This window comes from Diprion similis, chromosome 8, assembly GCF_021155765.1.
Source record: "Diprion similis isolate iyDipSimi1 chromosome 8, iyDipSimi1.1, whole genome shotgun sequence".
In the NCBI taxonomy this organism is placed as follows: domain Eukaryota; kingdom Metazoa; phylum Arthropoda; class Insecta; order Hymenoptera; family Diprionidae; genus Diprion; species Diprion similis.
Genome location: NC_060112.1, coordinates 2207114 through 2231895, shown reverse-complemented (window position 1 = coordinate 2231895; position 24782 = coordinate 2207114). Strand labels below are relative to the sequence as shown.

Genomic DNA, 24782 nt, shown 5'->3' with positions numbered 1-24782 from the left:
ATCGGATGTATTCAATATTCGGTGTCTAAATGTCGGCTGTTGTTCGCTTCCTCCGATAGTTTAAACGGCGTTCAATTTTTTCTGTAGGGTTTTGAGATATGCTGATCTTAATTTAAGCTTTGATTAACTTCGAAGAAATTGGATCTCGGTTGAACAAACCTTGGTTTCTAATCGAGCTGCGTTCGATAAATATTAGTGTCTATTACAGTTTCCGGTTTTATTTTTTGCTGTCCAATAACGCAAGAGTCCTTCATCGTCACAAGCTACCAACATCTGGCACGAGCAGCCGTTAGTATGAATTCTACAATGCCGGCATGGTTGACTGAAATACCGTCAGAAATATTTCATCTAGCTTATCTCTCGCAACGGAGAGAAGAGAGCGTGGCGTTACCGACCAAAGTCCAGCCGATATCTTCGTTCACTTCGTTTACCGACTGGCATTTAACCCCCCACCACGACAAACTCGATGGCCCGATGTAAGTTAAATGAAATAATCAGGTCTTCGATAATAACGCAATCGCGGATACAAGAATTTTTGCGATATAAATGAATTACAATGACAATCTCAAAAGTCTTCCATATGGCATAGTTGTGATTTAACAATTACATGTATGTACATGACTTAAAATTATATTATACTGCATTATCCTTCACCAGGAAAATTCGAATGTACAGATATAAAAAAGGAAAAGAGAAAGAGCAGGAAAATTTTAGGTATGTATCTATCTATTTGCGTGACCGTTAATTCCTCGTGTGAGGCGCGTCCTCTGCTCCCCAATCATTCAAATCGTCTCCCCACCCGTCATCACCGTTACCTTCGTCAAGTGCTACTTCGACCGCTTTTACATCGAACATACTGTTCGACGCTACCGCCGCACTTTCATCTATATGCAGAACTTGAGTTTTTTTAATCACAGGTTCCATGTCAGTAAAAAAGTCGATCTCTTCCTTCGGTATGTGCATAGGTTTCGAGTTCTTTATATCCAGCTCTGATATATCGGAAATCATCGATTTCTTTGAGTATTTTGGGGTTTCCGCTCTAACAGATGCCGAGTCTTTGGAATGTGCTCTCGTTGCTTCCTGCGTTGTCGTTTCCAACGGATTCTCGTCGTCTTCAGCAACTCTTAGTTCGCTAGGATTCGCTCCTGGGTTGGCGGATTCCTGAGCGTCCCAGTCTGACCAGTTTCCGTCTTCGTCGTGAGAAGTGGAGTTCAAATCGTTTCGATCCTCTCCGCCGTCCGGAGACGGTCTTTCCGGTAATTCCAGGACTGCCATTTTGGTTTGCAACAAAACATCGGGCACACTCACACCGTTCGTTGCTGCTGGTCGTACTTTAGCCTCTTTTAGTCTGGGGGCCTTCTTTGGCCGTCCGTCTGTGAACAGTTTCCCCCTATTTCCACCAATTACAGTTGCCGAACCCAACAGGGGAATGAGATCGGCCAGGGCTCTCAGTGTCGTGCTGACTAAATGGTCGTCTGTGTCTTTAATACCGACCAGCAGTTCCGGTAAAACGTGTTGTTTCAGTTCGTCTAGCTGAAACGCAGTAACGAAAGAATTGAAGTGGGATAGAAGCAGAAGTCTGATTTGGGCATCGCGTACGCAAAACATCTGCAGAAGTTTCGGTATCAGGTATCTCTTGAACGTTGAGAGCGTGAAGAGGAGATCTGACTCGTTATTGTCATCTGTAACTAAAATGTGATTCAAATATTAACTACACTATCTCTGACGATGCATGAGCTTGGATCATTCCGCTCTCACCTTTTGGCGTCAAAACGAATGGTAGCAGTTTAGATTGGGCAGTAGAATCGAGGAGAACCATTCTAGAGAGGAGCAATACACCAAGTTGTTCAGCGACGATTTTTTCTGGAAATTTTTTCAATTGGACCACCAGATTTCTGTAAAAAAAAAAAAAGCAAATGCGTTGATTAGAGCCTAGAATATTCGAAAAGGAACTCGTTTTGCTGTGGGCAAACTTACGAGAAAAAATCTTGCTTCTCTGTATCGCTTTTCAATGGTAATTCCATGAGGAAACTGTGTATTGTTATAAATTCATGTGTGAAGAACGGGTGAACTAGGACGGACGAGAGTTTGGTTCTCAATGTCGGATCGGCATTTTGCAAATGCTTCTTTGATAACTCCTTGAATTCTGCCAGGGCAGGGACATCTTCTTTTGTGCAAAGAAAAAAAACAGAATTTTATCCAAAACTGAAATAACGCTGGATGAATTTTTCCGCAAGATTGCAAAAGCTTACCGTCGCTTTTCTGTCTCAAGACCTCCTCTGCCAATACTCCAAATGCGAACTGATCGATGGCAGAAGGCTCCATGAGAACGGCAGATTTTCCACCATCCTCCTCGGGCGATATTGCCTTTTCATATCTGTAGTTTCTAGTTTTTTGTAAATAAGCAGGAGTCAGTTCGGTGAATCGGCATAAATATTCCAGCCCCCCTAATTTCCAGAATCCATCAGGTGTGACATAAATGGCGCTGTTAGAAACATTGTTGTGAGAAGCGAGCGCTTTTTCGTGGAGGAAAATCAGGGCACGTAAGATGTTGTGCAGTCCAATGCAAATCTGCAGTGTAGTTTGCATTCCTATCACCTGGACAAGTGGCTTGACTTCCTCCGTTGCCAGGAAGAATTTGCTACCCTTGTGCCAGGATGCAACGTATTTCAATATACAGGGATGACGATGCAGCATGAGGTGCTGAAAGAAAATTGTGTCGATCATAATTTGCTCACTGTAATTCCTCAACTGTTCTTTGCGCTCATGGTAAACATATGTTATACGACGGTTGCACGTGCACCTAGAAATTGCAAATTACAGTGTCGCCTTGATCAAGATTGCCTGCAATTGAAATTTTTTTCTAAAATCGTTGTCGCATGCTCCCACCTTAGCAGCTTTCTCCAGGGGTGACGGCTTGCCGAAATTCGCACCTGAGTGCAATGATGGCTCGCTGACAAATACTGATAACGTTTGCTGACATGGTTCACTCAAGCTGGCGCTGTGATGTAGCCAAAAGTCCGTGATCTCGACGGCCTTTTCGTCGATCTCCAGCCCGCCCAGGGCGCTCTTCTCGTTACCCATAAGTAGTGCAATTCTGTTGATTAATCCTCGCCGTGTTTACGTGCCAAAAATCACAAGCTGCCCGCTGACACGACGAGTCGGACGAGTCGTCTGCTTTCGAGGTTAGGTTGGGTTAGGCTGGGTTTGGTTAGGTTCAGGTCACCGTCATTGACATGTTCGATTCGCGAGTCGCGGCTGACTTCGTCGAGTGGTTCGCGGCCTCGTTCAGTCCGTAAAATCGCGTGTTTCCGAACACCCGCGTATGTCCATTCGACTGCGCAATCTGGTTTCCGAATAGTTCGTGGAGCGTCGTGAAGAAGGTTGACATCTCGGCAAGTAGAAATGCTAGAAACGTCAAAAAATTCACCCACAGTGTTTTTGAGGTTATAATAACAAATATAATCAGCAACTGTCGCGTCGCGGAGATCGACAGGGCTGTTCACTGTACCTTCAATTTTTCAAAACATGTCATTCATGCCGCTATGGCCTGATTTACAACCCAGAGCTATTGATCCTCTGTGGTTCGACGCAGACAAACCCTGCGACGACGAGAGTGAGGTTATTGCATTAGAAACTGAGCATCAATCATGGGTATTTACGTTGTTGTGTAAATAAAAACCCGGCACATTGCCCAGAGAATTTGCATGACATATTACAAGATGTCTTATTTAATTTCAGATGGACAGTATACAAGCCGAACGCTGGAATCAGATTCCGATCGGAAAGTCAGCTAGTGATGTATGTAATCAAACGTAACATAACATAACCTTTTTGTAATTACTACGACTGTCATGAATTTCCATTTGCACTGTTAGTGGAAAGGAAAGAAAACAATGCCGTAAATGTGAACTACTTTTTTGTTCCAGTTCCGCGGATCCGAAGGCGAAGAAGAAGAGGAGGAAGAAGAGGAGGGCGAAGGAGAAGAGGAGGAGGAGTCCGACACCCATGAGGAGGAGGAAGAAGAACTAGACGAGATTGACATGGAAGTCAGCTACTCCCATCAACAGCAGCGAGCTAGTCCTGGGCCCAGTCCTGATATCCAGGCACATCCTGTTTCCATCAGAATGGTCAACGCACGCACCCTTCACTACACCTAGAATCTGCCTCTGAGACAATAAATTAAGATGTAAAGAAACGTTTAGCTGTACAATTAACTGTAAGAAGGATTAAAACGACATTTTTGTTGCACTTTCTGTCTCATTTAGAGTAAGAAATAGTTTCAGAGATTTTTGTTCAGACTTACCCTGATGTGTTCCTGAAATTTTTACAGGTCTCTACCTTACCGGCGCAGTAGGAATGCCGCGGCTTTCGACAATACAACGCGTCATCTGTACGCATGCATGCATGAGCCTGTAAACTTGCCGCAGAGATCGTACGTGAAGATACCGAGCGAACGGCTGCGACGAGTCTGTGGGTAACAGCGCCGTTTTGACCGTGGAACAGCAGAGCACAGCACAACACCACAATGGTGAGTGTTAAAACAGTTATTCGAGCACCTCCGATTACGTAACTGCTGCTCTAACGGACGCAGGTCACGACCCCATTGACCCAGTGCTGGCCAACTAGTAGTACCGCGGAAAATCTCTTTCATCTTTAAGAATACAATAGAGACCGACCAAAAATTACAAAAATTAAACGAACGAAAGTACGTATGTAACGATTCGACTACTGCCATATAGCCTGCAATTTATTTTTATTATCTTGACTTCTTTCTCGCACAAACAATCACATTCCCTACGGCTGCTGCATCGTGACGTGGTGGGATGAAGGGGAGGTCGGAAACTTCCTCGTGGTAAACTTTCTCCGCGAGTAAAAGATAATCGGGCTTTCATCGTTCTTCGACTTTCGACGGTATACAATATAATTACCGTAAAACGTCACCATCGTTGATAAAGAAATGCTAGACATGAATTTCGACGCGTATAATATATGTATATGCGTATGCGCGTGTGTAGGCAACGCAAATTCACCGCGCGTATAACAATTGTTGTTCGTTATCGTATACTTTGGCGAACACCCTGTAGAGAAACGTACGGCTGGGTATGCCGAGTGTACGTAGGTATGGAGAGGAGTTTATATAGAGGTATGCATGTACCTCTGCGAGGCAGTAAGCGAAGTAAAGCTAAAGCCAGGTTGGTGCCCCCGCCAGGGTGAACGAACGCCAAGACACAACCGGCGCGAGTAACCGCCTAACACAGCGAAAAGCCGACGCAACGGCAGCCGACGGACTCCTCAAAGGAACGTGCGGATCTCGCGATCGAGCCGAGCTCTCTTCCCGCTCTCTTCCCGCTCTCTTCGTGAAAATTTGACCATTTTATTTTTTATCCGAGAGGCAGCCTCGAAACTGCTCCCGATGCTCCGAAGGGCCGAAGAGCAGCTTCAGTCCGTGCAGTTACTACTTTAAATACGAATGAGGGTCGCGAGCTTGCAGGGGAAAATCATCGGCGAAACTTGAGTACTTCTAGGATTACCCGAACCCCGAGCAAGGGATGTTTACGAAATCATATATCCACATGGTCTATGGGCCTCATTGGCTTGATGTACGGAGGTGTAGTAAAAATCTATTAATAACACAAACGACCCAGGATGCAGATAAAAAAATATCTTACGTGTATGAATAAATAACGAGAGAAACGGATAAAAAAAACGCCAGTTCTGGGCGCAAACCCCCACCGATTATCTATTTTGTCACATGTCTCGTGCGTTTTACCCCGGCGTTCGTTCGTTCAGTACAACATCATCATTGAATGTCCAATTATCAATTTTAAGATCGGAAACAATTGATTCAAATATCGTTGGATAGGATGCGGTTTCCGGTATAGGTAAAAAATGAAAAGTAGGTTTCTACTTTACAACAGAAGTGTCATTAGCCGGTGAGATAAAGAAGGAAATTGCATACGAAGGCGAAGTTTTCTTCTATCCACTATCCTTGCGATTTCCGTGCCCTAGATAAACTTTGTACTCCCGGTTCAATGGGTTCATAAAAAAAAACCAGTGTCATGCGGAATCTGAAGACGAGAGTGAAGAAACAAAAGAAAGCGGCAGTTGCTCTTTGCATATAAGATAGAGTGAAGTTTCGCGTGTATATACATGAATTTTTACTTATACAACGAAAATGTCAGTTTTGTCCCGACATGCTCCGCAACTCGATAAAGAACGAACGCAAGATACGAAGAAGTTGCACGGATTAATGGCAGCATGCAGTCCGCGGAGAGCGCGGACCTCGTCGATACCTCGGGATACCTAGCGGCTAATGCTAGGCGCCCTAACCTGCCTCAAAAGACGTTGGAAGCGGGGAGAAGGAGGAACAGGCGGCAGATGTAGGTGCGTGTGATAAAAATGAAGAGGGCTAGCTAGAGAGAGCAACGAGTGCATGCGGTACGCGTACACGCAATACACGCAGTACACGCAGCAGAGAGCAGGGAAAGTAGGATGAATAATATTGTTACGCGCTGCACTTCACGCGGCTCGACTCGCGCATACGCAGCGCAGCCTCGCGGCTCTTCTGTCTTCTTCGTCTTATTCGCAGCGTGTCGAAGGGTGCGTGCTCCGTGGGCGAGGGTTGAGAGAGCGCGGGTGAGCGGGAGAGGCGAGGGAGGAGGGAGAATTCACTCGGGTGGAGAAACTGGGAAGCGAAACCTGGGCCACCGTTCCTCGTTCGACGTGAAGTCAGTCGCGCGCGGACAACGAAACTCGCGTATTCGCCAGTCGCATCCCGTCGGCGTCCGCACCACGTGGAAATTACAGATCGAACGAGCGCCTCGTCGTTCTTTCGCTTTTTAAAACGTGGTCTCTCATTTGTTCCTTCTTTTTCTTTTGATATGCGTTTTTCTATCGCCGCGAACGATTGTGCGGGATATAACGCGTAAACAAAACAATCTTGTCTGCGTTTGACCGTTTTTTGACCCGACACGATGAGACCAGCAGAACTGTAATGCCACGCGTGACAATTTTCCGTTGTGCCGAGACAAGCCGAGTTGCTTTGGTCGTTACAAGTCAAAACAAATATTCTACGCCTTATACCTTAAGAAAGATCGCAAAGCATTCTTCCATATCCGAAAACAAATATTGACCGATATAAACATTACATGTACTCTGTGCATGCTATACGCTGTATCGACGAACGTCGATCTTGATTCTGGATAATGATTATGATGATATAATGCAAAACGTTGAAGAGCATAACAGTGTGAGTTAGTGAGTTAACGTGTGTTTGCTATTTGTGTGTGCAGGTTTTGTGCTATAATATACAGTGTGACGGATTTCCAACAGTTCGCGATACATCTTCTTCTTCTCTTGGCGTATACTGCACTTCACACCCTACCATCATCCGCCAACCTTGCCTCATCGATCGAAGGATTTCATTATGTGTTTTGAATATAAAGCCCATCGGTGAGTCAAAACCATTCCCTAATATAACAGCAATGATATGATAAAGTATTGAACTCTTGCTATAACATGTCATACATCAAGTAAAATAGCCAAATTAGCTATCAGCAATCAGCCATGATTCTCACTTTCTGTATATAATGATAGGCACATTCTTTCCCTGTTTGCGAGAGTGAAATACATGAATGAATCGATAAAGCACGTGTTCGCAATGCGGAAAACAAAGCTAGGCTATAGCTTGTGGAAAACACGAATCAATCCGTCCGAAAAGAGAGGGGAGGAGGGATGGTTGCGAAGAAAATCATCTCGTGGTACGAGTAGAAGAAAAAAGGTAAAGAAGATGCAGCGAAGACCACCAAAATTACTATCCGGTGGATGTTACAGCGGTAATAAACACGTCTATTGTCATTACATCTGCGAGGTTTTCCGCGGAGCCTGACAACGTTCCCGAGATCCTCTTCTCCTGCAGCAGGAGAATAGGACGAGACGACGACCCGAACCGGGCTTCCCCGCGTCGACGACGGCCCTGCGAGGTCTCTGACCGCCGAGCGACTCGCCTCCCCCCCTTTCAAGCTTCGCCGTTCCTCACCCCCGGCCTCAAAACGGCTCTTTGATTTTGCCTCACTCGAGTCCCGAATGATCCGGACGTTTCCGTTAACGAAGTCCAGTCGGTCGTCGAGTAACGCCTTCTCCTGCTTCACATAGGTGTTCTACTAATTCGTGCATGCTGCACGTTCATGCGAGATTCAATTGAGCAACAATCAATCAGACAGAAAAGAAGAAGGAACCCTGCACGTTTCATTAATCCGTAGTACGGTACTTGGAAGAACTCTGGAATCGGACGAGAGTCAGAAGGTGCGGTGAAAAGAGGCCAACCAGTCAGTCAGCGCCTGCGCGTATGCGCACCGCCACGCAGTAAAGTCGGGCGGGTTGTGTGCGAACTGTGAGTTTAACCGCACGGCGGAATGAGGCATGGAAGAGGAAGAGGAAAGAAGGAATTACGAAAAGAAGAAGCGCAGCAGCAGCAGCGGCAGCAGCAGCAGCGGTGCAACACTGCTCAGCACAGCGCCGGGGTAAGACTGACTGGCTGGCTAGCTAGGTGGATGGGTGAGCCGAGCCGGTGCAGTGCAATGACCGCGGGTGACCACACGTCATCAAACACAACCAACCAGTGACGTCACAGGCTATTGCACCGGCCGCAACGTCACGACGGACCGACGGACTTGCCACCCCGGAACATGCGGCGGGCGAACCTTTCAGCTTTCGGCCAGCAGCAGGGAATCGCGCCTAACTATTGCACAACTCATCAACCCGACGCGATAGATTAGTTGCGGGATACTATTGTAAACTGTTTTTTTTTTTTTTCTTTTTACTATTCATCTTCCATCCGCTGATGCGCTTTGCGTTTCTGAAATTTTCATTGCTATATATCGTTATGCCTGCAATCCCATTGAATATATTCGATTTACTGTCCATTTTCTACGAGAAAACAAAGTTAAATTAACTGTAACGACTAGATTCCACGTTTTATATCGTACGCTATTGTTTCCGTTAGATTACTAGGTATGCGAAGTTTTTTTTTTTGTCCCCATCTCTCTTAAATCTTGAATCGGCCACGACTATAAGTAACCAACTAACTGATTGAGTTTTGTGTCAATTTTATCGTACAGTACACACTTGTCTATCCATATACATACAGTGTCTAGATTTGTATTCCTACAGTTGATCCGCATAAACGCGGACTCGCTGTTGCACCGTCGTGCAAACTGCAAAACTGCTGCTGCTCGCTTGCTGCGACTGCGGTTGGTTGTATTGTACGAGAAAGTGGCTTAGTTAGCTTTCTCCGATGTCGTAGAGTGTGGCTAGGCTAGGTTACGCCGCCGATGCTGATCCGTGCACAAGCTGTATAACCTCTGCTTCAAGAATAGAAAGGAGCAACGCCTGTACCGTCGTTATGTCTATGTATACCTATATGTATGTACATACGTATAACTACTAGCTACACGCAACTTGCGCTGCAGCAGCGCGGGGCCTCTCAGATTTTCGCCTTCTCGGAAATCGGATATTGTATATATACCTTACATATCACTGCAGTTGATTGTATATAATTTAACGACTCTTTTTTTTTATCTCAATTGACGTAGACATCTTTTTATTTTTCTTAAAAAATATTAGTTGTGTCTCTTTCTTTCTTTAATTGGCGAAAGAAATGTCTATTGTATTTATTTTACACAGTGATGTATAATACAACAGTTTTTGCTTACAGAGAAAATAAAATCATTCGCTATTTATGTATGTTATATGTACCGTAAAAATTTTACTCTCAGTTTTATACTATAAATAATATTATTATACAGTGATAGTTATTTTGAATGTGGAATAGAAATCAGTGAAATAATGATCGAAGAGAGAAAATCTTTCGAGCAAAATTTCGTATAACTCGTATAGTTAGATACGTTGTATAAAAATCTTGCGAACACTTTCATTCACCATCGATATTGCAATAAGTTTAGTACCGGTTCATCATATAGTACAGATATATGGTATACATATATACGTAAATGAATCTGAATCATTTGCACAGTATGTTGCATACCTACTTGAGATGTTCACCGAATCCAAGTACCTTGAGATGTTCAAATGAATCTGTTGAGAAAAGTGGAAAGTAGTGAAACCTGCGCAACGGATTCTCGGTTGCAGATAACACTGTCGTCTACATTGTATATATATATACACAATCTACGACGTTTATGAGTGATAAATAAACAAAAACAAACAAACATGTAGATAGATTTTTTTCATAAAATTTCCAATTTCTCGAAATCAACGACGGTTCGTGTCTCGTCGCAGCAGGTATTGAATGGGCATACATGACGCAATATATAGATGTGCGCATGTAAATACGATAGTTGCGAAAGGGAGCGGATTTCTTGCGTTATAGGCACGTTCGTCGGGGGTTTTGGGTCGATGTGTAATTCGACTGTTGGTTAACGTCGTCTGCGTCGTCTCGGGTGCAACCTTGCCTCCGGTAACATTGGCCCGAATAGTGGGCACTGGCCCCTGAGTCCTCGCTGGGCCTCCGAACTCCGATTCGGCCTTATGATATAGCCGGTGTCGATGACTGACACTGGCCCACTAAACGTGCGTTAACACCCGACGAATCCTACGCCCCGAACGTCATACCTACCACGGCTCTTGTTTGCGTAGGTCGGCACTCCTTCTCTTACAATAGTAAGTTACTTATCTGCCAATTCTCTTCGCCTTTTGAATCCCGTCAAGCCAAGGTTGTTTACATCATACCTGCAGCCGGGGTACCGACCGAGTCATGAACTCGTCCAAGGGTGCCAGTGATTTTTATCTCCTCAGATTTCACGTATCCTCGATCACATGTTTCCATTATACATATTACATATATAGGTATAGATAAGTATGCGCATACACGCGAACGGAATCGAAAGGGCAACTTTGCCGGTCATTTACTTCGGTTCTTCTTGTTTTTTTTTTTTCTATTTTATCAGTTTTCGTTTTTTAACAGCCGATATTCTGACGCACTCGTCTAGCTTGTTTAAATATATTACACTCGTTATTAAAGTTTCGAATATTGATAAATCGTCGATTTATATCAGACTGATTTCATTTCCATAAGGTTTGTTGTGGTTGTTGTTGTTGTTGTTGTCGTGTGGAATTTCGTTGAACTTTTTTCATCGAGACGACGGGAAATAAGGAAATGCGATTCTAATCTAAACTGTGGGAAAAAAACCAAAGTGATAGAATATATGTATGGCATAAAAATCGTTGCTTTGAGCTTTTCGTTGTAATAGATTCACCAAGAGATCTCTCATCGGAACAAAATTGACATCATTGATTACGTATTTCGCGATTACTTACATTTTACAGAGTGATTAAGCGAGAATACTCTTGAGAAATGAATTTTACATTGATTACGTCATGTCTCATGATTTCTGTGAAATTTTTCGTATGAAAAAGATCTAGAAAATTTCGGATGCTGTTTTGCGATGAGAATTTTCAGCTCAAAAAATTGCGAGAAGATTCGAGAGGGTTGAGATCGGATCCCACGTTTAGAATTGCTAGACTTGCTTATAAGCAACTTAAAAAAAAAAAAAAGAAAAATATTCTTTAATATACGTCTGTATCGATCAAAAATCATTGAAAAAAATTATATATTTGTGCGGCCGGTTATTATTATACCAATTTCAATTGACTTGTAAGAATAAAAAAACTCTAGTTTCCTCATCAAATTTTTGAGATTTTTAACGGTGAATATCTCACATACACCGATAAAAAATACAATAAAATGAAATGAAAAAAACGAATATTACATGAAAAATTGAAGGACCAGTCATTCCTTCGGCATGAATCAATGTCAATAAGACCATATAATCGACCATAATCTCACAAGCTCTCCACCGATTACACTCGGTATCACGTCGATAAAATCTAGGTACATAATTATAAGTTCATTGCGATTGAAAGATAAATGGACGCGAGGTCCGAACCTTCGCTAGTGTCACTGATCGGCATTGAATCGCGTTATAATAGTTATAATTATGAATACTTCTAGGGGACCGATAAAAGTAGAAAGAAAAAAAAAACACACACACACTGCTCGGGTTATAAACGTGATGTAAGAAATCTGTTATCGGTGAAGGATTATAACTAATCAAGTCCGGGTGTTCAATGCCCGGCTGACCTCCTGTTATGACGCGTTTTGGCACGGAAAAAATTTTCAAACTTACCAATTCATTACAAGGTACTTCAGTCGCCGTTTCCCCCTTCACCTGACCCACGACTACAGTAATTATGAGTCAAATATTAACAATATCGCAGCTATGGTATCCAGTGTACGCGTGTATGAATGATTCGAAAAATGTATCATGGATTTTCTATGGTTATATAAAATGCTCGTTATAATCGGTGATAATCGGTAAAGCCTATTGCATAAACTCACTTGAAGAGTAACAGCTGATTGTTGTTTATACACACGATTTAATTTGCCTCTCAATTTTATGACCGACATACAGGCTATACTTGTATGTTATTTACGTACCATCATCACCTATACATATCGGATTTAGGTAGCGATGTCGAATAAAATCGGTGCGCGGTGCTTGCGTGGGCCTACGGACTCTATATATGTCACGGCAAGTCATTGCCTGGGCCTTGACTGCGCGTTCGCCTCGGATAAAAATGATCTCCCCTTCCATTTTCCCCTTTCCCTTTCCATCCTGCTTCAAGAGCCACCGGATTCGTTGCCGAAAATCGTATGCATGCCTAATGTAAGTCGTATAATTTTTTCTACTGTTCAGTTTTAGCGGCCCTATCGGCCCTCCCTCCTTTTCCTTTACTTCGTAACTTGGTGGGGAGTGATAGAGAGAGAGAGAGAGTGAAAGATGCGATTCTCGCGGCATTGGGCCCCGAAAAGGCCCTTCGGCACCACACCGATTCGTATTTACTATTGTATATATGTGCATACGTGTGTTGCACGTTTAACTTATACCATAACGTATGACCATAGATATCGGGAACGAACGATCCTTCGCCTAAATTCTGTGCAGTCATACACATAATAAAAGGTTTGATGGTAGAATGTACATGAATCTTTATAACGAAGGCGATGTGCATGGGGACTGTGTTTTTATCTGGGCCGATGGGTATTGAGGATGTATAGGGTTCACAGTTGGGACGATATAAAGTGTTGCAATCAAAAATACGTGATGAAACGGAGCTTTGAATCAATTATAATGTTACTGCAAAGCTCATGTATATAACATAAGTTATATTTAATTAACGAGAGAACGTGTTAAAATAATGATTGTCAAATTTTACTATAAAATGCAGTTTTAAAAATCCATACCGATTCTCCGATTTAATTGTGCAATAACTGATTTTATTCGCAAATGAATTCCCCTGCACAGATCGTTTAAAAATAACGTATTTTCGAAGTATTTCTTGTTGAAACACAATTTCAACGGGATGTTAATCACTACGATTTTACATATCGGATTTTTTTTTCTCACTAACTAAGGAACCGAAGAACGAATCAAATCCGTCTCACAATCAAACAATTTATAGAAAATTAAAACAAATAATGGAATAATATAATTACAATTGAAATTTAACGTAGAAACGTATGACGTTTTTTTTTTCAAATTAGATTAAACTTGATCAAATTTTGTTCTTTAATTATTTTCATTGTGATTATACCCGTGTGATAGCAATGATAGCAACAATATTTATTGAAAAAAAAAATCTATCTACCAGTATAATCCTAATTATTTTGTGGTTTTTTTTTTTCTTTTCGTACTGCGCGCGACATGAAATCACAACGAGAGTTGTACAGGGGCATGCATTGGTGTGAAAATAACGTTAGACGATGTCTTTCTTTATCTTTCTATCAGTTAAAACTGGTTTTCGTACGTCCAGATATTATTTAAATAAATAGATTGTACTAGTCTAAATGCAAAAACAAAACACAAAAAATTCCGAATTTTGAACAGTAAAAAAAAAAAAGATCGTATCATGTGATGCATACGTGACAGCAAAAAATGGAAAGCAGATATAAATTCGGCACATTGATACCTTCATATCTATATATATAGTTATTATTATTGACGTTGTTGTTATTATTATTTTGTTTTTTCTTATATAATATATAACCTTTTTTTTTCCTTCGTTCAGGATAACTGTTCTGTGTAGATTTTATTCTCTCTTTATGTATTGTAATTGTGCATTGGAATAGAGAGATAATAATGTAAGAAACTTGTGAATACGTGTATATGTATAAGAAAGAAAGACAAGTAATAACACACAAAAATAGACTCGAAAGAATTCGAAATGCAGTTATGTATATTATACTCGTATGTATAAACTAATTTAATTATTATACGATCAAAGTTCTATGAGACGACTGAAACTATGATCATCCGATTATCGAAGTACGTATTTCGAAATCGGTGAAAGTAAAATTCAAACGATCATCAACTCGTGTCTGTATGTAATTTATCGGATCAATGGTTAATCTTTCAAAATTTTTCCTACCGATCGATAATAAATCATTTTTCCTTTCATCGCACGAACTAGCCATCTACGACCTGACCTAACCTAATCGACACGAACCGTCTGACAAATCCTTTCACGAGGCTGCAGATCGGTGTTCCGAGGATCGAGCTGAGAGGGATTTCGATGAAACGAATCATCGGTGCGTGTACGACGGAGCAGAGTGTAACCGCCGCGTCCTCGCGTCGACACGCGGAACTGACTATGTAAATGCAGGCTCGCGGTGACGTCACAAGGTCGATTCGTAGCGGCGCGCGTTTTGCGTTGCGTTGCGTCGCGTTGCGTTGCGTTGCGTTGCGTTGCGTCGGAGGATTCGCTGTTAGTTTATTGTAGATCACCGGGCGGTAAGAAGATCGAGCGTTGAAACAACTTGAATCACCTTGCGCTAAAATTATTCGTGCAAATTGAAATGAATTAGCCGATATTACATTTTTTCTTTTTTAAGCTTAGAGTTTATTATAGTCATATACTTGTCATACGTAAATATATTAGGTGTATACATAGGTATACACACGGGGTGCAAGTTTCGTTTCTTTCCTTTGTATAGGTATACGACAAAACGTAGGAATTATAATCGTCGCGTCGTTATTTTATTGCAGTATTGTTATGTTACACATTTTTTCCAAATCACTTATTATTTATACATATCTATATACTGTGTATATGTATGTATATATGCGTTGATTACGGTACCATTTATTGTATTGTATTTATTGATTTATTTATATTTATTTTTATTCATTTTTTGTTTATTCGCGTACTATATAACGTATTGTTATATAAATTTCACGTTGCAACGATCGTTCGTCCAATCGTATGACGTATGTATTGTGCTTCCAGTGTATGTATGCATACTTATATTGTAACGACGCTATATGCGGTATAATATATATATATACACAATGTATATTATATATATATGTATACCTACTGCATCGATATTCGTCCCGTCTGCGGCACACGCGGTTGCACAATTTCTTTACGTTACACGTTACGTTATGTTACTTTACGTTACGTTAAGATACGTTACGTTACGTTTCACGTCGTGTACGACCAGTATGATCATATATGTGTATGTATGTATCGAACACGCGAGGATTGGTATTTGTCTAAGTTTTCCACGTTTCTGCACCTATATAAATATAACACGTAATCTCATCACACACACACATATGCAGTCACAGACACACACGAGCACCGCATCACAGTAAAATATATACCCAGACAAACGACATCATATTAAATACCAGTAACAGAAAATTGTTATACAATACAATTATAGTCACCATATATATATACATACGTATGCAGTTTCTGCGTCAAAGTATGCGTGTATAATATATATAGTATAGTAGAAGAAAAAGAATATAATATGGTTCACGGATTAACCATTCGCTCACGGGTTGTGATCCCTCTTTTTTTTTTTTTTTTTACAGTCATATTTTCACCGTAAAAATTTTAATTGCCGTTTTTTTTTGTTTGTTTTTTTTTCTCTTTTTTTTTTTGGTTCAAAATCTTTCTCGCTCCTTCTTTTCGTCACCTCTTAATAATAATGCATGTAGTATCATAAGCGGAAACTATCATCGTCGTGAATATAAATTATATATATTATTGTATATGATTATTTTGTACATGATTTACACGTGTATAATACTAATTTTACCACGTATACAATATTCTATCTGTGGATTAACATTATGATGTCCGCACAGTCGTTTTTCGTGTATTATATATATTCGGCAATTTAATATAAATAATATGTATAAAAATACATAAATATACAAATATAATATTAGAAATAATTGAATAAAGATCCGGCAAGTGCAACAGCAACAGCAGCAGCCTGCTATTAACGAGTATGTATATTGTATATGTATATAGATGTCGCCTTCGGGTGATGTGATATAAGTCGGGTTTACGAGTTTGAATGTGCGCGTGCGGAGCTAGTGACCGTGGCTGTGGCCTTACAGCGCCTCCCCCCCCCCCCGCCCTCGCCCTCCTCGCGACTCCCTTCCTGGCCCCGAATATGCGGTATACGGTATAACATCATCGCTGTGCGGTCGGCGAGCGCGGGAGTAGGAAGGAGATGGAGATAGATCGTAGAAGAGAGAGAGAGAGAAAGAGAGAGAGAGGGGGTGATGGGGAGATCGGGAGGGGGGAAAGAGAAAGAGCGATCGCAATTCTAACCTAGGCTAGCTGTTAGTCTAGGCGTCGTTGTTGCTGGTTGTACGTTCGTCGTTTGTTCGGTTAGTATATTCGTGTGTGTGTATTCTGCACAGAGTCGAAGCTCTAGGCGCGCAGAGGCGGGCAAGCCGGACGACTCGAGAGAGCGAAAGAGAGAGAGAGAGAGAGAGAGAGACCTAGGCAAGCCAAGAGTTTACTTGGCTCCGAATGCTCAGTCTTCATTCGCGGTTCAAAACATCAAGACACGAACGGGTTTCGCGCGTCGCGTCGCTTCGTCGTCGTCGTCGTCGTCTCTGCACGAAAACTCTTTGATACGTATATGTATGTGCATGTGTATATCACACACACACGTGTATATCTATATATATTATTGGAGTTTAAACATATGTATCGTACGTTGTCGTGTCATATGGAGTTTCATTGTACATATTGCGTGTCATAGAGAGACTTGCACGCACGAATCGCGCGGTATAATAATATCGTTCCCTTCGTCATATATATATATATATATTTGTATGTGTATGTATGTATATGGTACTATATATAAGTACTATATATTTATTCACAACGCGCAGTGTTGTATCGCGTATTAAGACTGTTGTACATTGCATTTACATATGTTTACATACGTCCCGTGTTGTGTACGTTTGACAACTGACTCGTTGTATGTACGTATAATACATTGCACGACAGCCGATTGCACTTCTTCTTATTCATATCGTTCGATGTTTGTTTAATCGTGCTTTCGATTTGTAAGGTTGATTTGACGGAAGAATAGAAAAGAAAAGAAAGAAAGAGAAATAAAGGACAAGAGTGTAATTTTGAAAAATTTCTCGTGACATATGTATATATGTGTGAGTGTGCGCGTGTGTGTAAATTGAAAAATACCGGAGAGGATCGAAGACGTGTTGATTGACGCAAATGTATTTGTCGGCAATGATTTAAGTGAGGATTGAACGATCGACCCACGTATAAGGATCTACACTCGAACCTCCTACGCCGTCTAACCCTAAGAAGAAAGGAAGAGATTCTCTCTCACCCTCTATATACACATACACCTTCGTCATCGCGAAGCGGGAATTCGGATCAGCGGAGGAAAATATTGAATGACAAGAAACCTCGTCGTCTGTGAGAAAAAGAACTGCCGATCAGTCGGACGGCTGATTAGGTATATCGAAAGTGTTTCTTTTATACATCCGTTTTCGTTTTCGTTTTCGTTCTCGTTCGGACCTTTCTAACTGTTTACGTATAAAACCGAACGAACGAACGATTCGTGCTGTGCGCGGTAAAACTACTGATATCTTTTACATATATACACATTTGTATATATGTAATATATAATTACACTTGTTATTTTGTGCAACACGATCACACGAAGAGGAAATTACCTGATAATGTCCAGGTCTGCGTGATTTCTACAGAGGATCAGTGACACCGATCTTTATTTTAAGGTAGAGTCTTTTACTTCTGTGTTTTGTTTTTTTTTTCTTTCAGCACTTGATTTTCACATTCCATTCCATCTCTGAATTATCTTGTTTGTTTGTTTTTTTTTTTTTTTTTTCTAAATTTAAATTTAAATTTAATTTAATGTAACATTGCCTCTCTGGAAAAAAGTTATACGGCGTGAATCGATCTGTTAATTGGTCGGATCTTGTTTTAAAACTACCGCGTATCTCGATGCAGATTTAAAAAATGACGAAACAGTTGGGTGCATGTAACCGAAATAAATCGTCTAATGACCGCGTTTATGTATACACAAGTCCTATTATATGTATATACACAATTCTGAAGAAAAATACTCGAATGCAGTTTCATTTGTTGCAAGAAATTGCATGAAATTCTACGGATTTACTATTCCGATTTCGTAGAATTTCTGCGATTTCTTTATTTCTGAGTCAAATGAAAATTTTTCGGAGTGTTTTTGATCAGAATTGGGTATAGAATGGGACTTTTAAGACCCCTTTTCGCGTTTGAGGTATTCAGAAGACGTATACGTCGAGGTGTCCCCCCTTAAGCGAGACTCTTTAACGTTTGTTTATGCACAACGATCATTTATCGGTCATCAATGTTTTGACAAATCAGCTGCAATTCGTTCGGTCTGTTTGTTTGTTTGTTTATTTTCTCACTCTTTGTGCAACTGCCGCACAACAGTCTTGTTATCAAACATATATATATATATATATATATATATACTCATACGTATATGTAACAATAAAATATTACAAACATACGACTATAATATAATTACCGTATACAAATTTTCTTTTTCATTATTAACAATTGATATTGCAACCCAGCCTTGTTGTCGTTGTTGTTGTTATTATTGATATTATTGATATTGTTATTGTTGACAGACGCGTCTGTCGATCTTCGCCGTTTTTCGTTACAATAACTATAACAAATCGAATACACGCATTCGCTCATTTTCTGGATCAAGATTCTTACACTTGCAGTGAGTTGCGTTAACGTTCTTGAAGCGATTTGCCTTCACCTGCACCTGCCGTAAACGCTTCTTCAGTGGATCAGATCTGCTTATATTGTACTACTGATTTGACTATAATAATAATAATAATAATAATAATAGTAGTAGTAGTAGTAATAATGGTAGTAACAAACAGTGCGAGATTCCTGAAATTTGATCAACAACAATCAATTTGCTGCTGCTGCACTTCTGCAGGATTTTTCGAAATTTCTCTTTCTCATCTGTCAAGGTAAATAAAGTTATCAAGTATCAACATACAAACATTATACGTATTGAAAATAAAAAGAATTTGAAGAAAAAAAAATCTATACATGCAAAGAAATTTCGGTATCTGAGAATTTAATCGCCTATCGCGGTTGTTGAACTCATTATCATTGTAAATTCAATTAGCATGTTATATTTCCGCGGATTTATTGTCTCATTTCTCTTATACATAGTTTTCTGCGGTTTGCGAAGAAATTTCTTTAACATTCTTTTATTCATACATACGTCTATATTTAAAATACTGAAAAATTTGTATATGTGTTATAAATTTGATCTTTGTCTTTCCATCGTTTCTTCAAATTGATGTGAAAAAAAAAAACAAAACCATAGTTACAAACGCTCTTCACCTTTTATTATTACATATTAACGATCATATATATATATATATATGTGTGTTGCGAAAATATTCATATATTTAAATTTTTAAGGAATCGTGGAAATGGAAATTTATTATTGTACATGCATTTCTGGTCTGAATGTAGAACAAATAGAATTAATTACTCATGTTTCGAACTGAATGTCTTTAGACACGTATTACCGTTTTTCGTAACAATCTCTCTATTGTTTTTTTTTCTTTATTTCTGCTTCTGAACTTCCGTTTGTTTTTGGTTTTTTTCGATAGATTACCAAAATAAAACGCATACGCGCCGCGTTCCTTTCGAATATCAATATAACCGTGTAACATCTCAACCGTAACAATTCTAAACAATTATTTTTCTTACACAGCATACGTTGAATAATATGAGAAATTTGATATAGTAATCGTTTTCTATATATCTAGCGCGAGTCGATTCTGTAATAACTACGTTATATTTTCAACACACAATCGTTTCCGTATCTGTCTGGATTCGGATGGATAAATAGTTTACCTATTGTTGAACGATTGATCAAAAAAGAGAGAAAGAATAAAAAAAAAAAGAAAAAAAAAAAAAAAGAAAAAAGAGGATCAATCGCACATCTCTTGCGGAAATATTTACTTCAAAATCATTTATATCTATTTACATGTTTACAAACACACGCATACAGATGCACATTCATTAAACATGCCTACATACATATATGCACCAAGAAAAACCAAAAACAAAAAGGATCGGTTAGAAGGCGCGAAAAACAGAGGAAAAAAAAAAACGCTTCTTACAACTCGGTGTCGATGGCTATAATAATGGCGGTCGTCGGTCACTCTCGCTTGTTAGTTGGTTACGTCGAGTAGCGGCCTTCGCCGCGGGCCCGGGGGGCCCGGGGACCCAGGGCCGAAACCACCGTCGCACGTAGTAAATATGTACGACACATAGAGACTGTGCACAGAGAGAGAGAGAGAGAGAGAGAGAGAGAGAGAGAGACGTCGCGTTATACGCGCATCACGTCCTAAGGGCGAGCCCTCCTTTTTCTCTCGAGGGCAGGCAGGGCGCCGAGGGTCGCGGCTACCGGCTAAAGGAACCGTCGCGTCGGCTCTCGTCTCTGTATCTCTCATTTTCTCTCGTCGATCCGTCACCTTCGACGATATTGGGTCAAGACACGGTCATAAACGCGCGGGAAAATCATCTCGGTATATTGACGAGCGTACGCGCAGATACTAGTATTGAAAACTAATAGAAAAATTGAAAAATCGAGGAAAATCTAACGACAATAAGAAAAAGATGATAGGAAAAACGCGACGAAGGCTTTACCGCGCTTTGTGATATGAATATTTTGGCAATATAAATTTTTTGGACACACATATGCGAAAGGTTTACACCGGTGTTGGAGAAAAGTGTGAATGTCGGAATATAATAATTATATATTATAATACTTATAGTAGTACAGTATGTATATAGTGCTAGGTGTTATAATAGTACAAGAGAGCTAGACGACATAGAGAGAGAGAGAGAGATAGATGAAGCAGCAGCAGCGTGTGTATTAAACATACAACGCGAATGATTTTCAGGCCTTGAGATGCGAAGCCCCGTGGTAAAAGTAAATGACCTTAAAATAACTAACAAACACTTGCGGGGATCGAACCTATAACTATATAGCATATATAACTATACTACGGCATGGCGGCGGCGTTCGGCGTGCCATGCCGGCCAAGCTCTACAAGCTTTTGCTGCTTTTGCTGCTTTTGCTACTTTTGCTCTTGCTAACCTAACCGCTGGTGGTGGGTCCGTGAACCCAAATTAGGACAGGACCTTGACTCTCCGGACGGATAATAACGCGGCTAACGATCATTACGATCACGGCGTGTCTCTCTTTCTCTCTCCTCTCCGCACCACATCTCCCCCCTTGTCTCTCTCCTCCTCTCTCTCTCTCTCGATTAGCCGTATACAAACTACATTACAATATACTTAATGCAAAACTGAACGAGTTTCAAATTGTGTACATACATTATACGTATATATATATATGTATATTATAGGAACATGTGTGTGGGAGAAAATCGTCATCGTTCGATCGCGCTTCAGGATTTTAATAACGAGACTTATTCAAGTTATGCGTAATACGTATAGGGCGTAATATATTCTGACTGTAATAATTGTATGGATATACAACGATTTCTTAAACTTTAAATATTGTATTGTTGAAACGATGATCTTGATCCTGAGTGAGTTTTTTCTTTTTCCTTTTTTTTTTCCTTAACTCTTCATCTCCAACTTTGACACGCTGGATAGAGAAGATGAAAATTTGACGAAAACATTAAACAACTCGTAAACACTCACCGATCGCGCTATCTCTATATACATATATATATATACATAAATATACATAAAACCACGACAGGGTAATCACACCGAATTAATTATTATTCGAATTGATTTCTTTTACTGAAGCTTGTCGGATGGTGGAGAGAGGGAGAAAGAGAGAGAGAAAAAAGAAACGAAAAAATCTTTTACACCCGGCACGTAATCGTTATCATATATAACGACGGTAAAACTTTCTCGTATCTACTTTGGAATTGGAGATATATTAGGGGCGCGTTTTTTTTTTTTTTTGTTTTTTTTTCCCCTGTATTTGAAGAAAAATAAAAACTATACAATATATTATGGATATAAATCGTGAGATTTCTTTGAATTCTTTTTTTTTTTTCCTTCTTTTTTCAAATTTTGTTTCCCTCTTCCCGCGCGTAACAACGCCGTTACTAATGCAATTCCTGTGCACGCATTGCGAATGCTGTTTTATTTCCATGTATGTAATTTAACAATATACATGTATATGTATATGTATATATATATATATATATATATATGAGGATTGCTCGAAGCGGAATAGCGGAAGGCTGCGCCCGAGGTCGAAGTCGCGGAATCGCACGTCCTGCTGCCATGCGTGCTCCCTTTCTCTATCTTTCTCTACATAACCTCTCTTCCTGCAATCGCAATGCTCCTCCTCTTCTCTTCTCTTCTCTTCTCTATATTGTATAGGTACAATTTTAATCCACGCAACGCGACGGAGGACAAAAATTATAATTCCGACGTACCTGTAATTCCACACTTTATATCTCACTCTCTTTTTCTTTCTTAGTTTTTCATTCGGTTCTTACTTCCGTATACATGCATTCGAATCAGCCTGGATTTATATTTCGTCCCAATATATGTATCTAGTGTTGGCAATATTATTGTTATTATTGTTATTATTATTATTATTATTATATATACCGTATAAGTCGAAGCTTTCTATAAGGATTTTATTACATCATTTTTATATACTTCGAGCTCACGCGCTCGCAAACTTGATGCGTGCATCTCACAACTTAATTTACACTTACATATATATATATATATATTCATATTGTATATAAAATGTTTCTGTTACAATAGCGCGAAGGTCGAGTCTTTGTTTTCGGTTTCCCTCTCTTTCTCTCTAGATCTTTCTTATGTTAGTACGACCTCTGTAAAAACTTGCAAAAAAAAAAAAATAATAATATGTTAACACTCGATTTTAATCACTCGTCTTTACGCTATAATTTTTTACATTCTCGGAAATCAAATTTTTATTTTCTTCTCTCTTCTCATCATTTCCACGTATCTATATACATATACGATACATACCTCGAGTATACAACATTGTACACGTGTAATTAATCATTGGAAAAATTCCTTCACACTGTGCATGTGTAATGTACGTACGTACGTATGTGTGTAATATGTATGCACAGCTGCCCCCTCCCACACACGCATTTACACACCGAGAGTGAGAGAGAGAGAGAGAGAGAAAGAGAGACGGATAATACGTAAAACATATGTAATATTGTTATATTCTTCAAGATCCGAGCGTATTATTGTATACTCAGATCATACCGTACCGCGCTTTGGTATACTCGTAGGTATATGTATACATACAGCAATATAAAGGCAAAATAATGAGACAGAGATCTCCTCGCCTTGCCCGGGGCACGAACCAAGGCCCTTTTAACCGGCGAAGGCCCGGCATGAGTCAACCGATCTTGCGATCCTGCTGTATTTAAGATTGCAACAGGCGCACACATCTATTCGCAAGTATAACATGTACGTACGTACGTACGTGCATTTATTACGTTTAATGCATGAGCATTGAATAATGAATATACACGTGTTAATTATCATACTGTATAGGTGTATATATGGATCTCTATACGACTAGGAAGTGCAAATTCTCGAGAGATTTACTCGCGTGTGTCTGTGTCTGTGTTTGTGTGTTAATATGTGTACGTATGCGTGTGTACAGTACTAACACCTTCGATTTGCGTACCTTGTCGTCTATACTTTTTCAGTGATAGTATGTGGTTAATTCCGCGAGATCGTAGGTAGGTACGTATACAGTATACCTACGTACGAACGTCGTCAGGGACATTTAGGAATTTATTTTAAACCTTTCGCCTTCGGAATACGATGTGCAAGCGCGTTTCTTCTTTCTTTCTTTACTTACTTACTTACTTACTTACTTACTTACTTACTTACTTCCTTTGCTTTTCTTATCATATGAGTATAATGCGTTATTATTACACCTATGTCATCGTTATATACACACAGTCTCCATGTACTTATAGTTTGTATGGGTATTTGTTAGATGTATATATCGAAATCGAGTTTAACCGTACGTGAGATATATATTTTCGAATTTTTTGTAACATACCTATATGCGTATTTATTAGAAAACTTTTATTAGCCAAATATTATAGATTTGATTTTTTATCAAGTTGAAAATAAAATTCTGTATGTTTGGGTGTATAAACAAAGAATTGTTTATTGCAGATATTTTCGACAAATTAGGCGTAAAAATTATTCCTGCACTGTATAGGTATCATATATATGCACAATTATGGTGGGCTAGGTTATGGTTATACACATACATACATACATACATACATACATAT

General features: G+C 39.9%; 3 protein-coding genes across 6 annotated transcripts in view; 2 read left to right on the top strand and 1 right to left on the bottom strand.

The window, feature by feature from the left end:
- Positions 1-487: 487 nt before the first annotated feature.
- Positions 488-3198, bottom strand: LOC124409244 (protein-associating with the carboxyl-terminal domain of ezrin). The gene is made up of 5 exons (XM_046886748.1): positions 2890-3198; positions 2253-2703; positions 1978-2167; positions 1759-1895; positions 488-1688 (listed from the first exon to the last, which is right to left on the bottom strand). Exons 1-5 carry the CDS (start codon positions 3082-3084, stop codon positions 742-744), a joined length of 1920 nt encoding a protein of 639 aa, XP_046742704.1. The 5' UTR covers positions 3085-3198; the 3' UTR covers positions 488-741.
- Positions 3199-3259: 61 nt separating this feature from the next.
- Positions 3260-4251, top strand: LOC124408529 (anaphase-promoting complex subunit 15-like). Its single transcript, XM_046885506.1, has 3 exons — positions 3260-3654; positions 3742-3801; positions 3930-4251. Exons 1-3 carry the CDS (start codon positions 3529-3531, stop codon positions 4158-4160), a joined length of 417 nt encoding a protein of 138 aa, XP_046741462.1. The 5' UTR covers positions 3260-3528; the 3' UTR covers positions 4161-4251.
- Positions 4252-4353: 102 nt separating this feature from the next.
- The window catches only part of LOC124408973 (ecdysone-induced protein 74EF), a 113566-nt gene continuing 93137 nt past the window's right edge, over positions 4354-24782 (top strand). For 2 of the 4 annotated variants that reach the window (XM_046886339.1, XM_046886336.1), the window contains exon 1: positions 17888-18164. The gene's annotated coding sequence lies outside the window, so the exon portion shown is untranslated. Of the gene's footprint in view, positions 4532-7295; positions 7456-17887; positions 18165-24782 lie in introns of those variants that run through there. The other 2 variants (XM_046886337.1, XM_046886338.1) reach the window with 2 other exon arrangements.

Excerpts from the sequence above, each read along its gene's own strand:
- LOC124409244 (XM_046886748.1), bottom strand. The coding sequence starts at position 3,084 with ATGGGTAACGAGAAGAGCGCCCTGGGCGGGCTGGAGATCGACGAAAAG. Across the intron at positions 1,896-1,977 it reads GAGAAGCAAGATTTTTTCTC|AAATCTGGTGGTCCAATTGA; the intron begins GTAAGTTTGCCC and ends TTTTTTTTACAG. Across the intron at positions 1,689-1,758 it reads ATTCGTTTTGACGCCAAAAG|TTACAGATGACAATAACGAG; the intron begins GTGAGAGCGGAA and ends ATCACATTTTAG.
- LOC124408529 (XM_046885506.1), top strand. The coding sequence starts at position 3,529 with ATGTCATTCATGCCGCTATGGCCTGATTTACAACCCAGAGCTATTGAT. Across the intron at positions 3,655-3,741 it reads AAACTGAGCATCAATCATGG|ATGGACAGTATACAAGCCGA; the intron begins GTATTTACGTTG and ends ATTTAATTTCAG. Across the intron at positions 3,802-3,929 it reads TCGGAAAGTCAGCTAGTGAT|TTCCGCGGATCCGAAGGCGA; the intron begins GTATGTAATCAA and ends TTTTTGTTCCAG.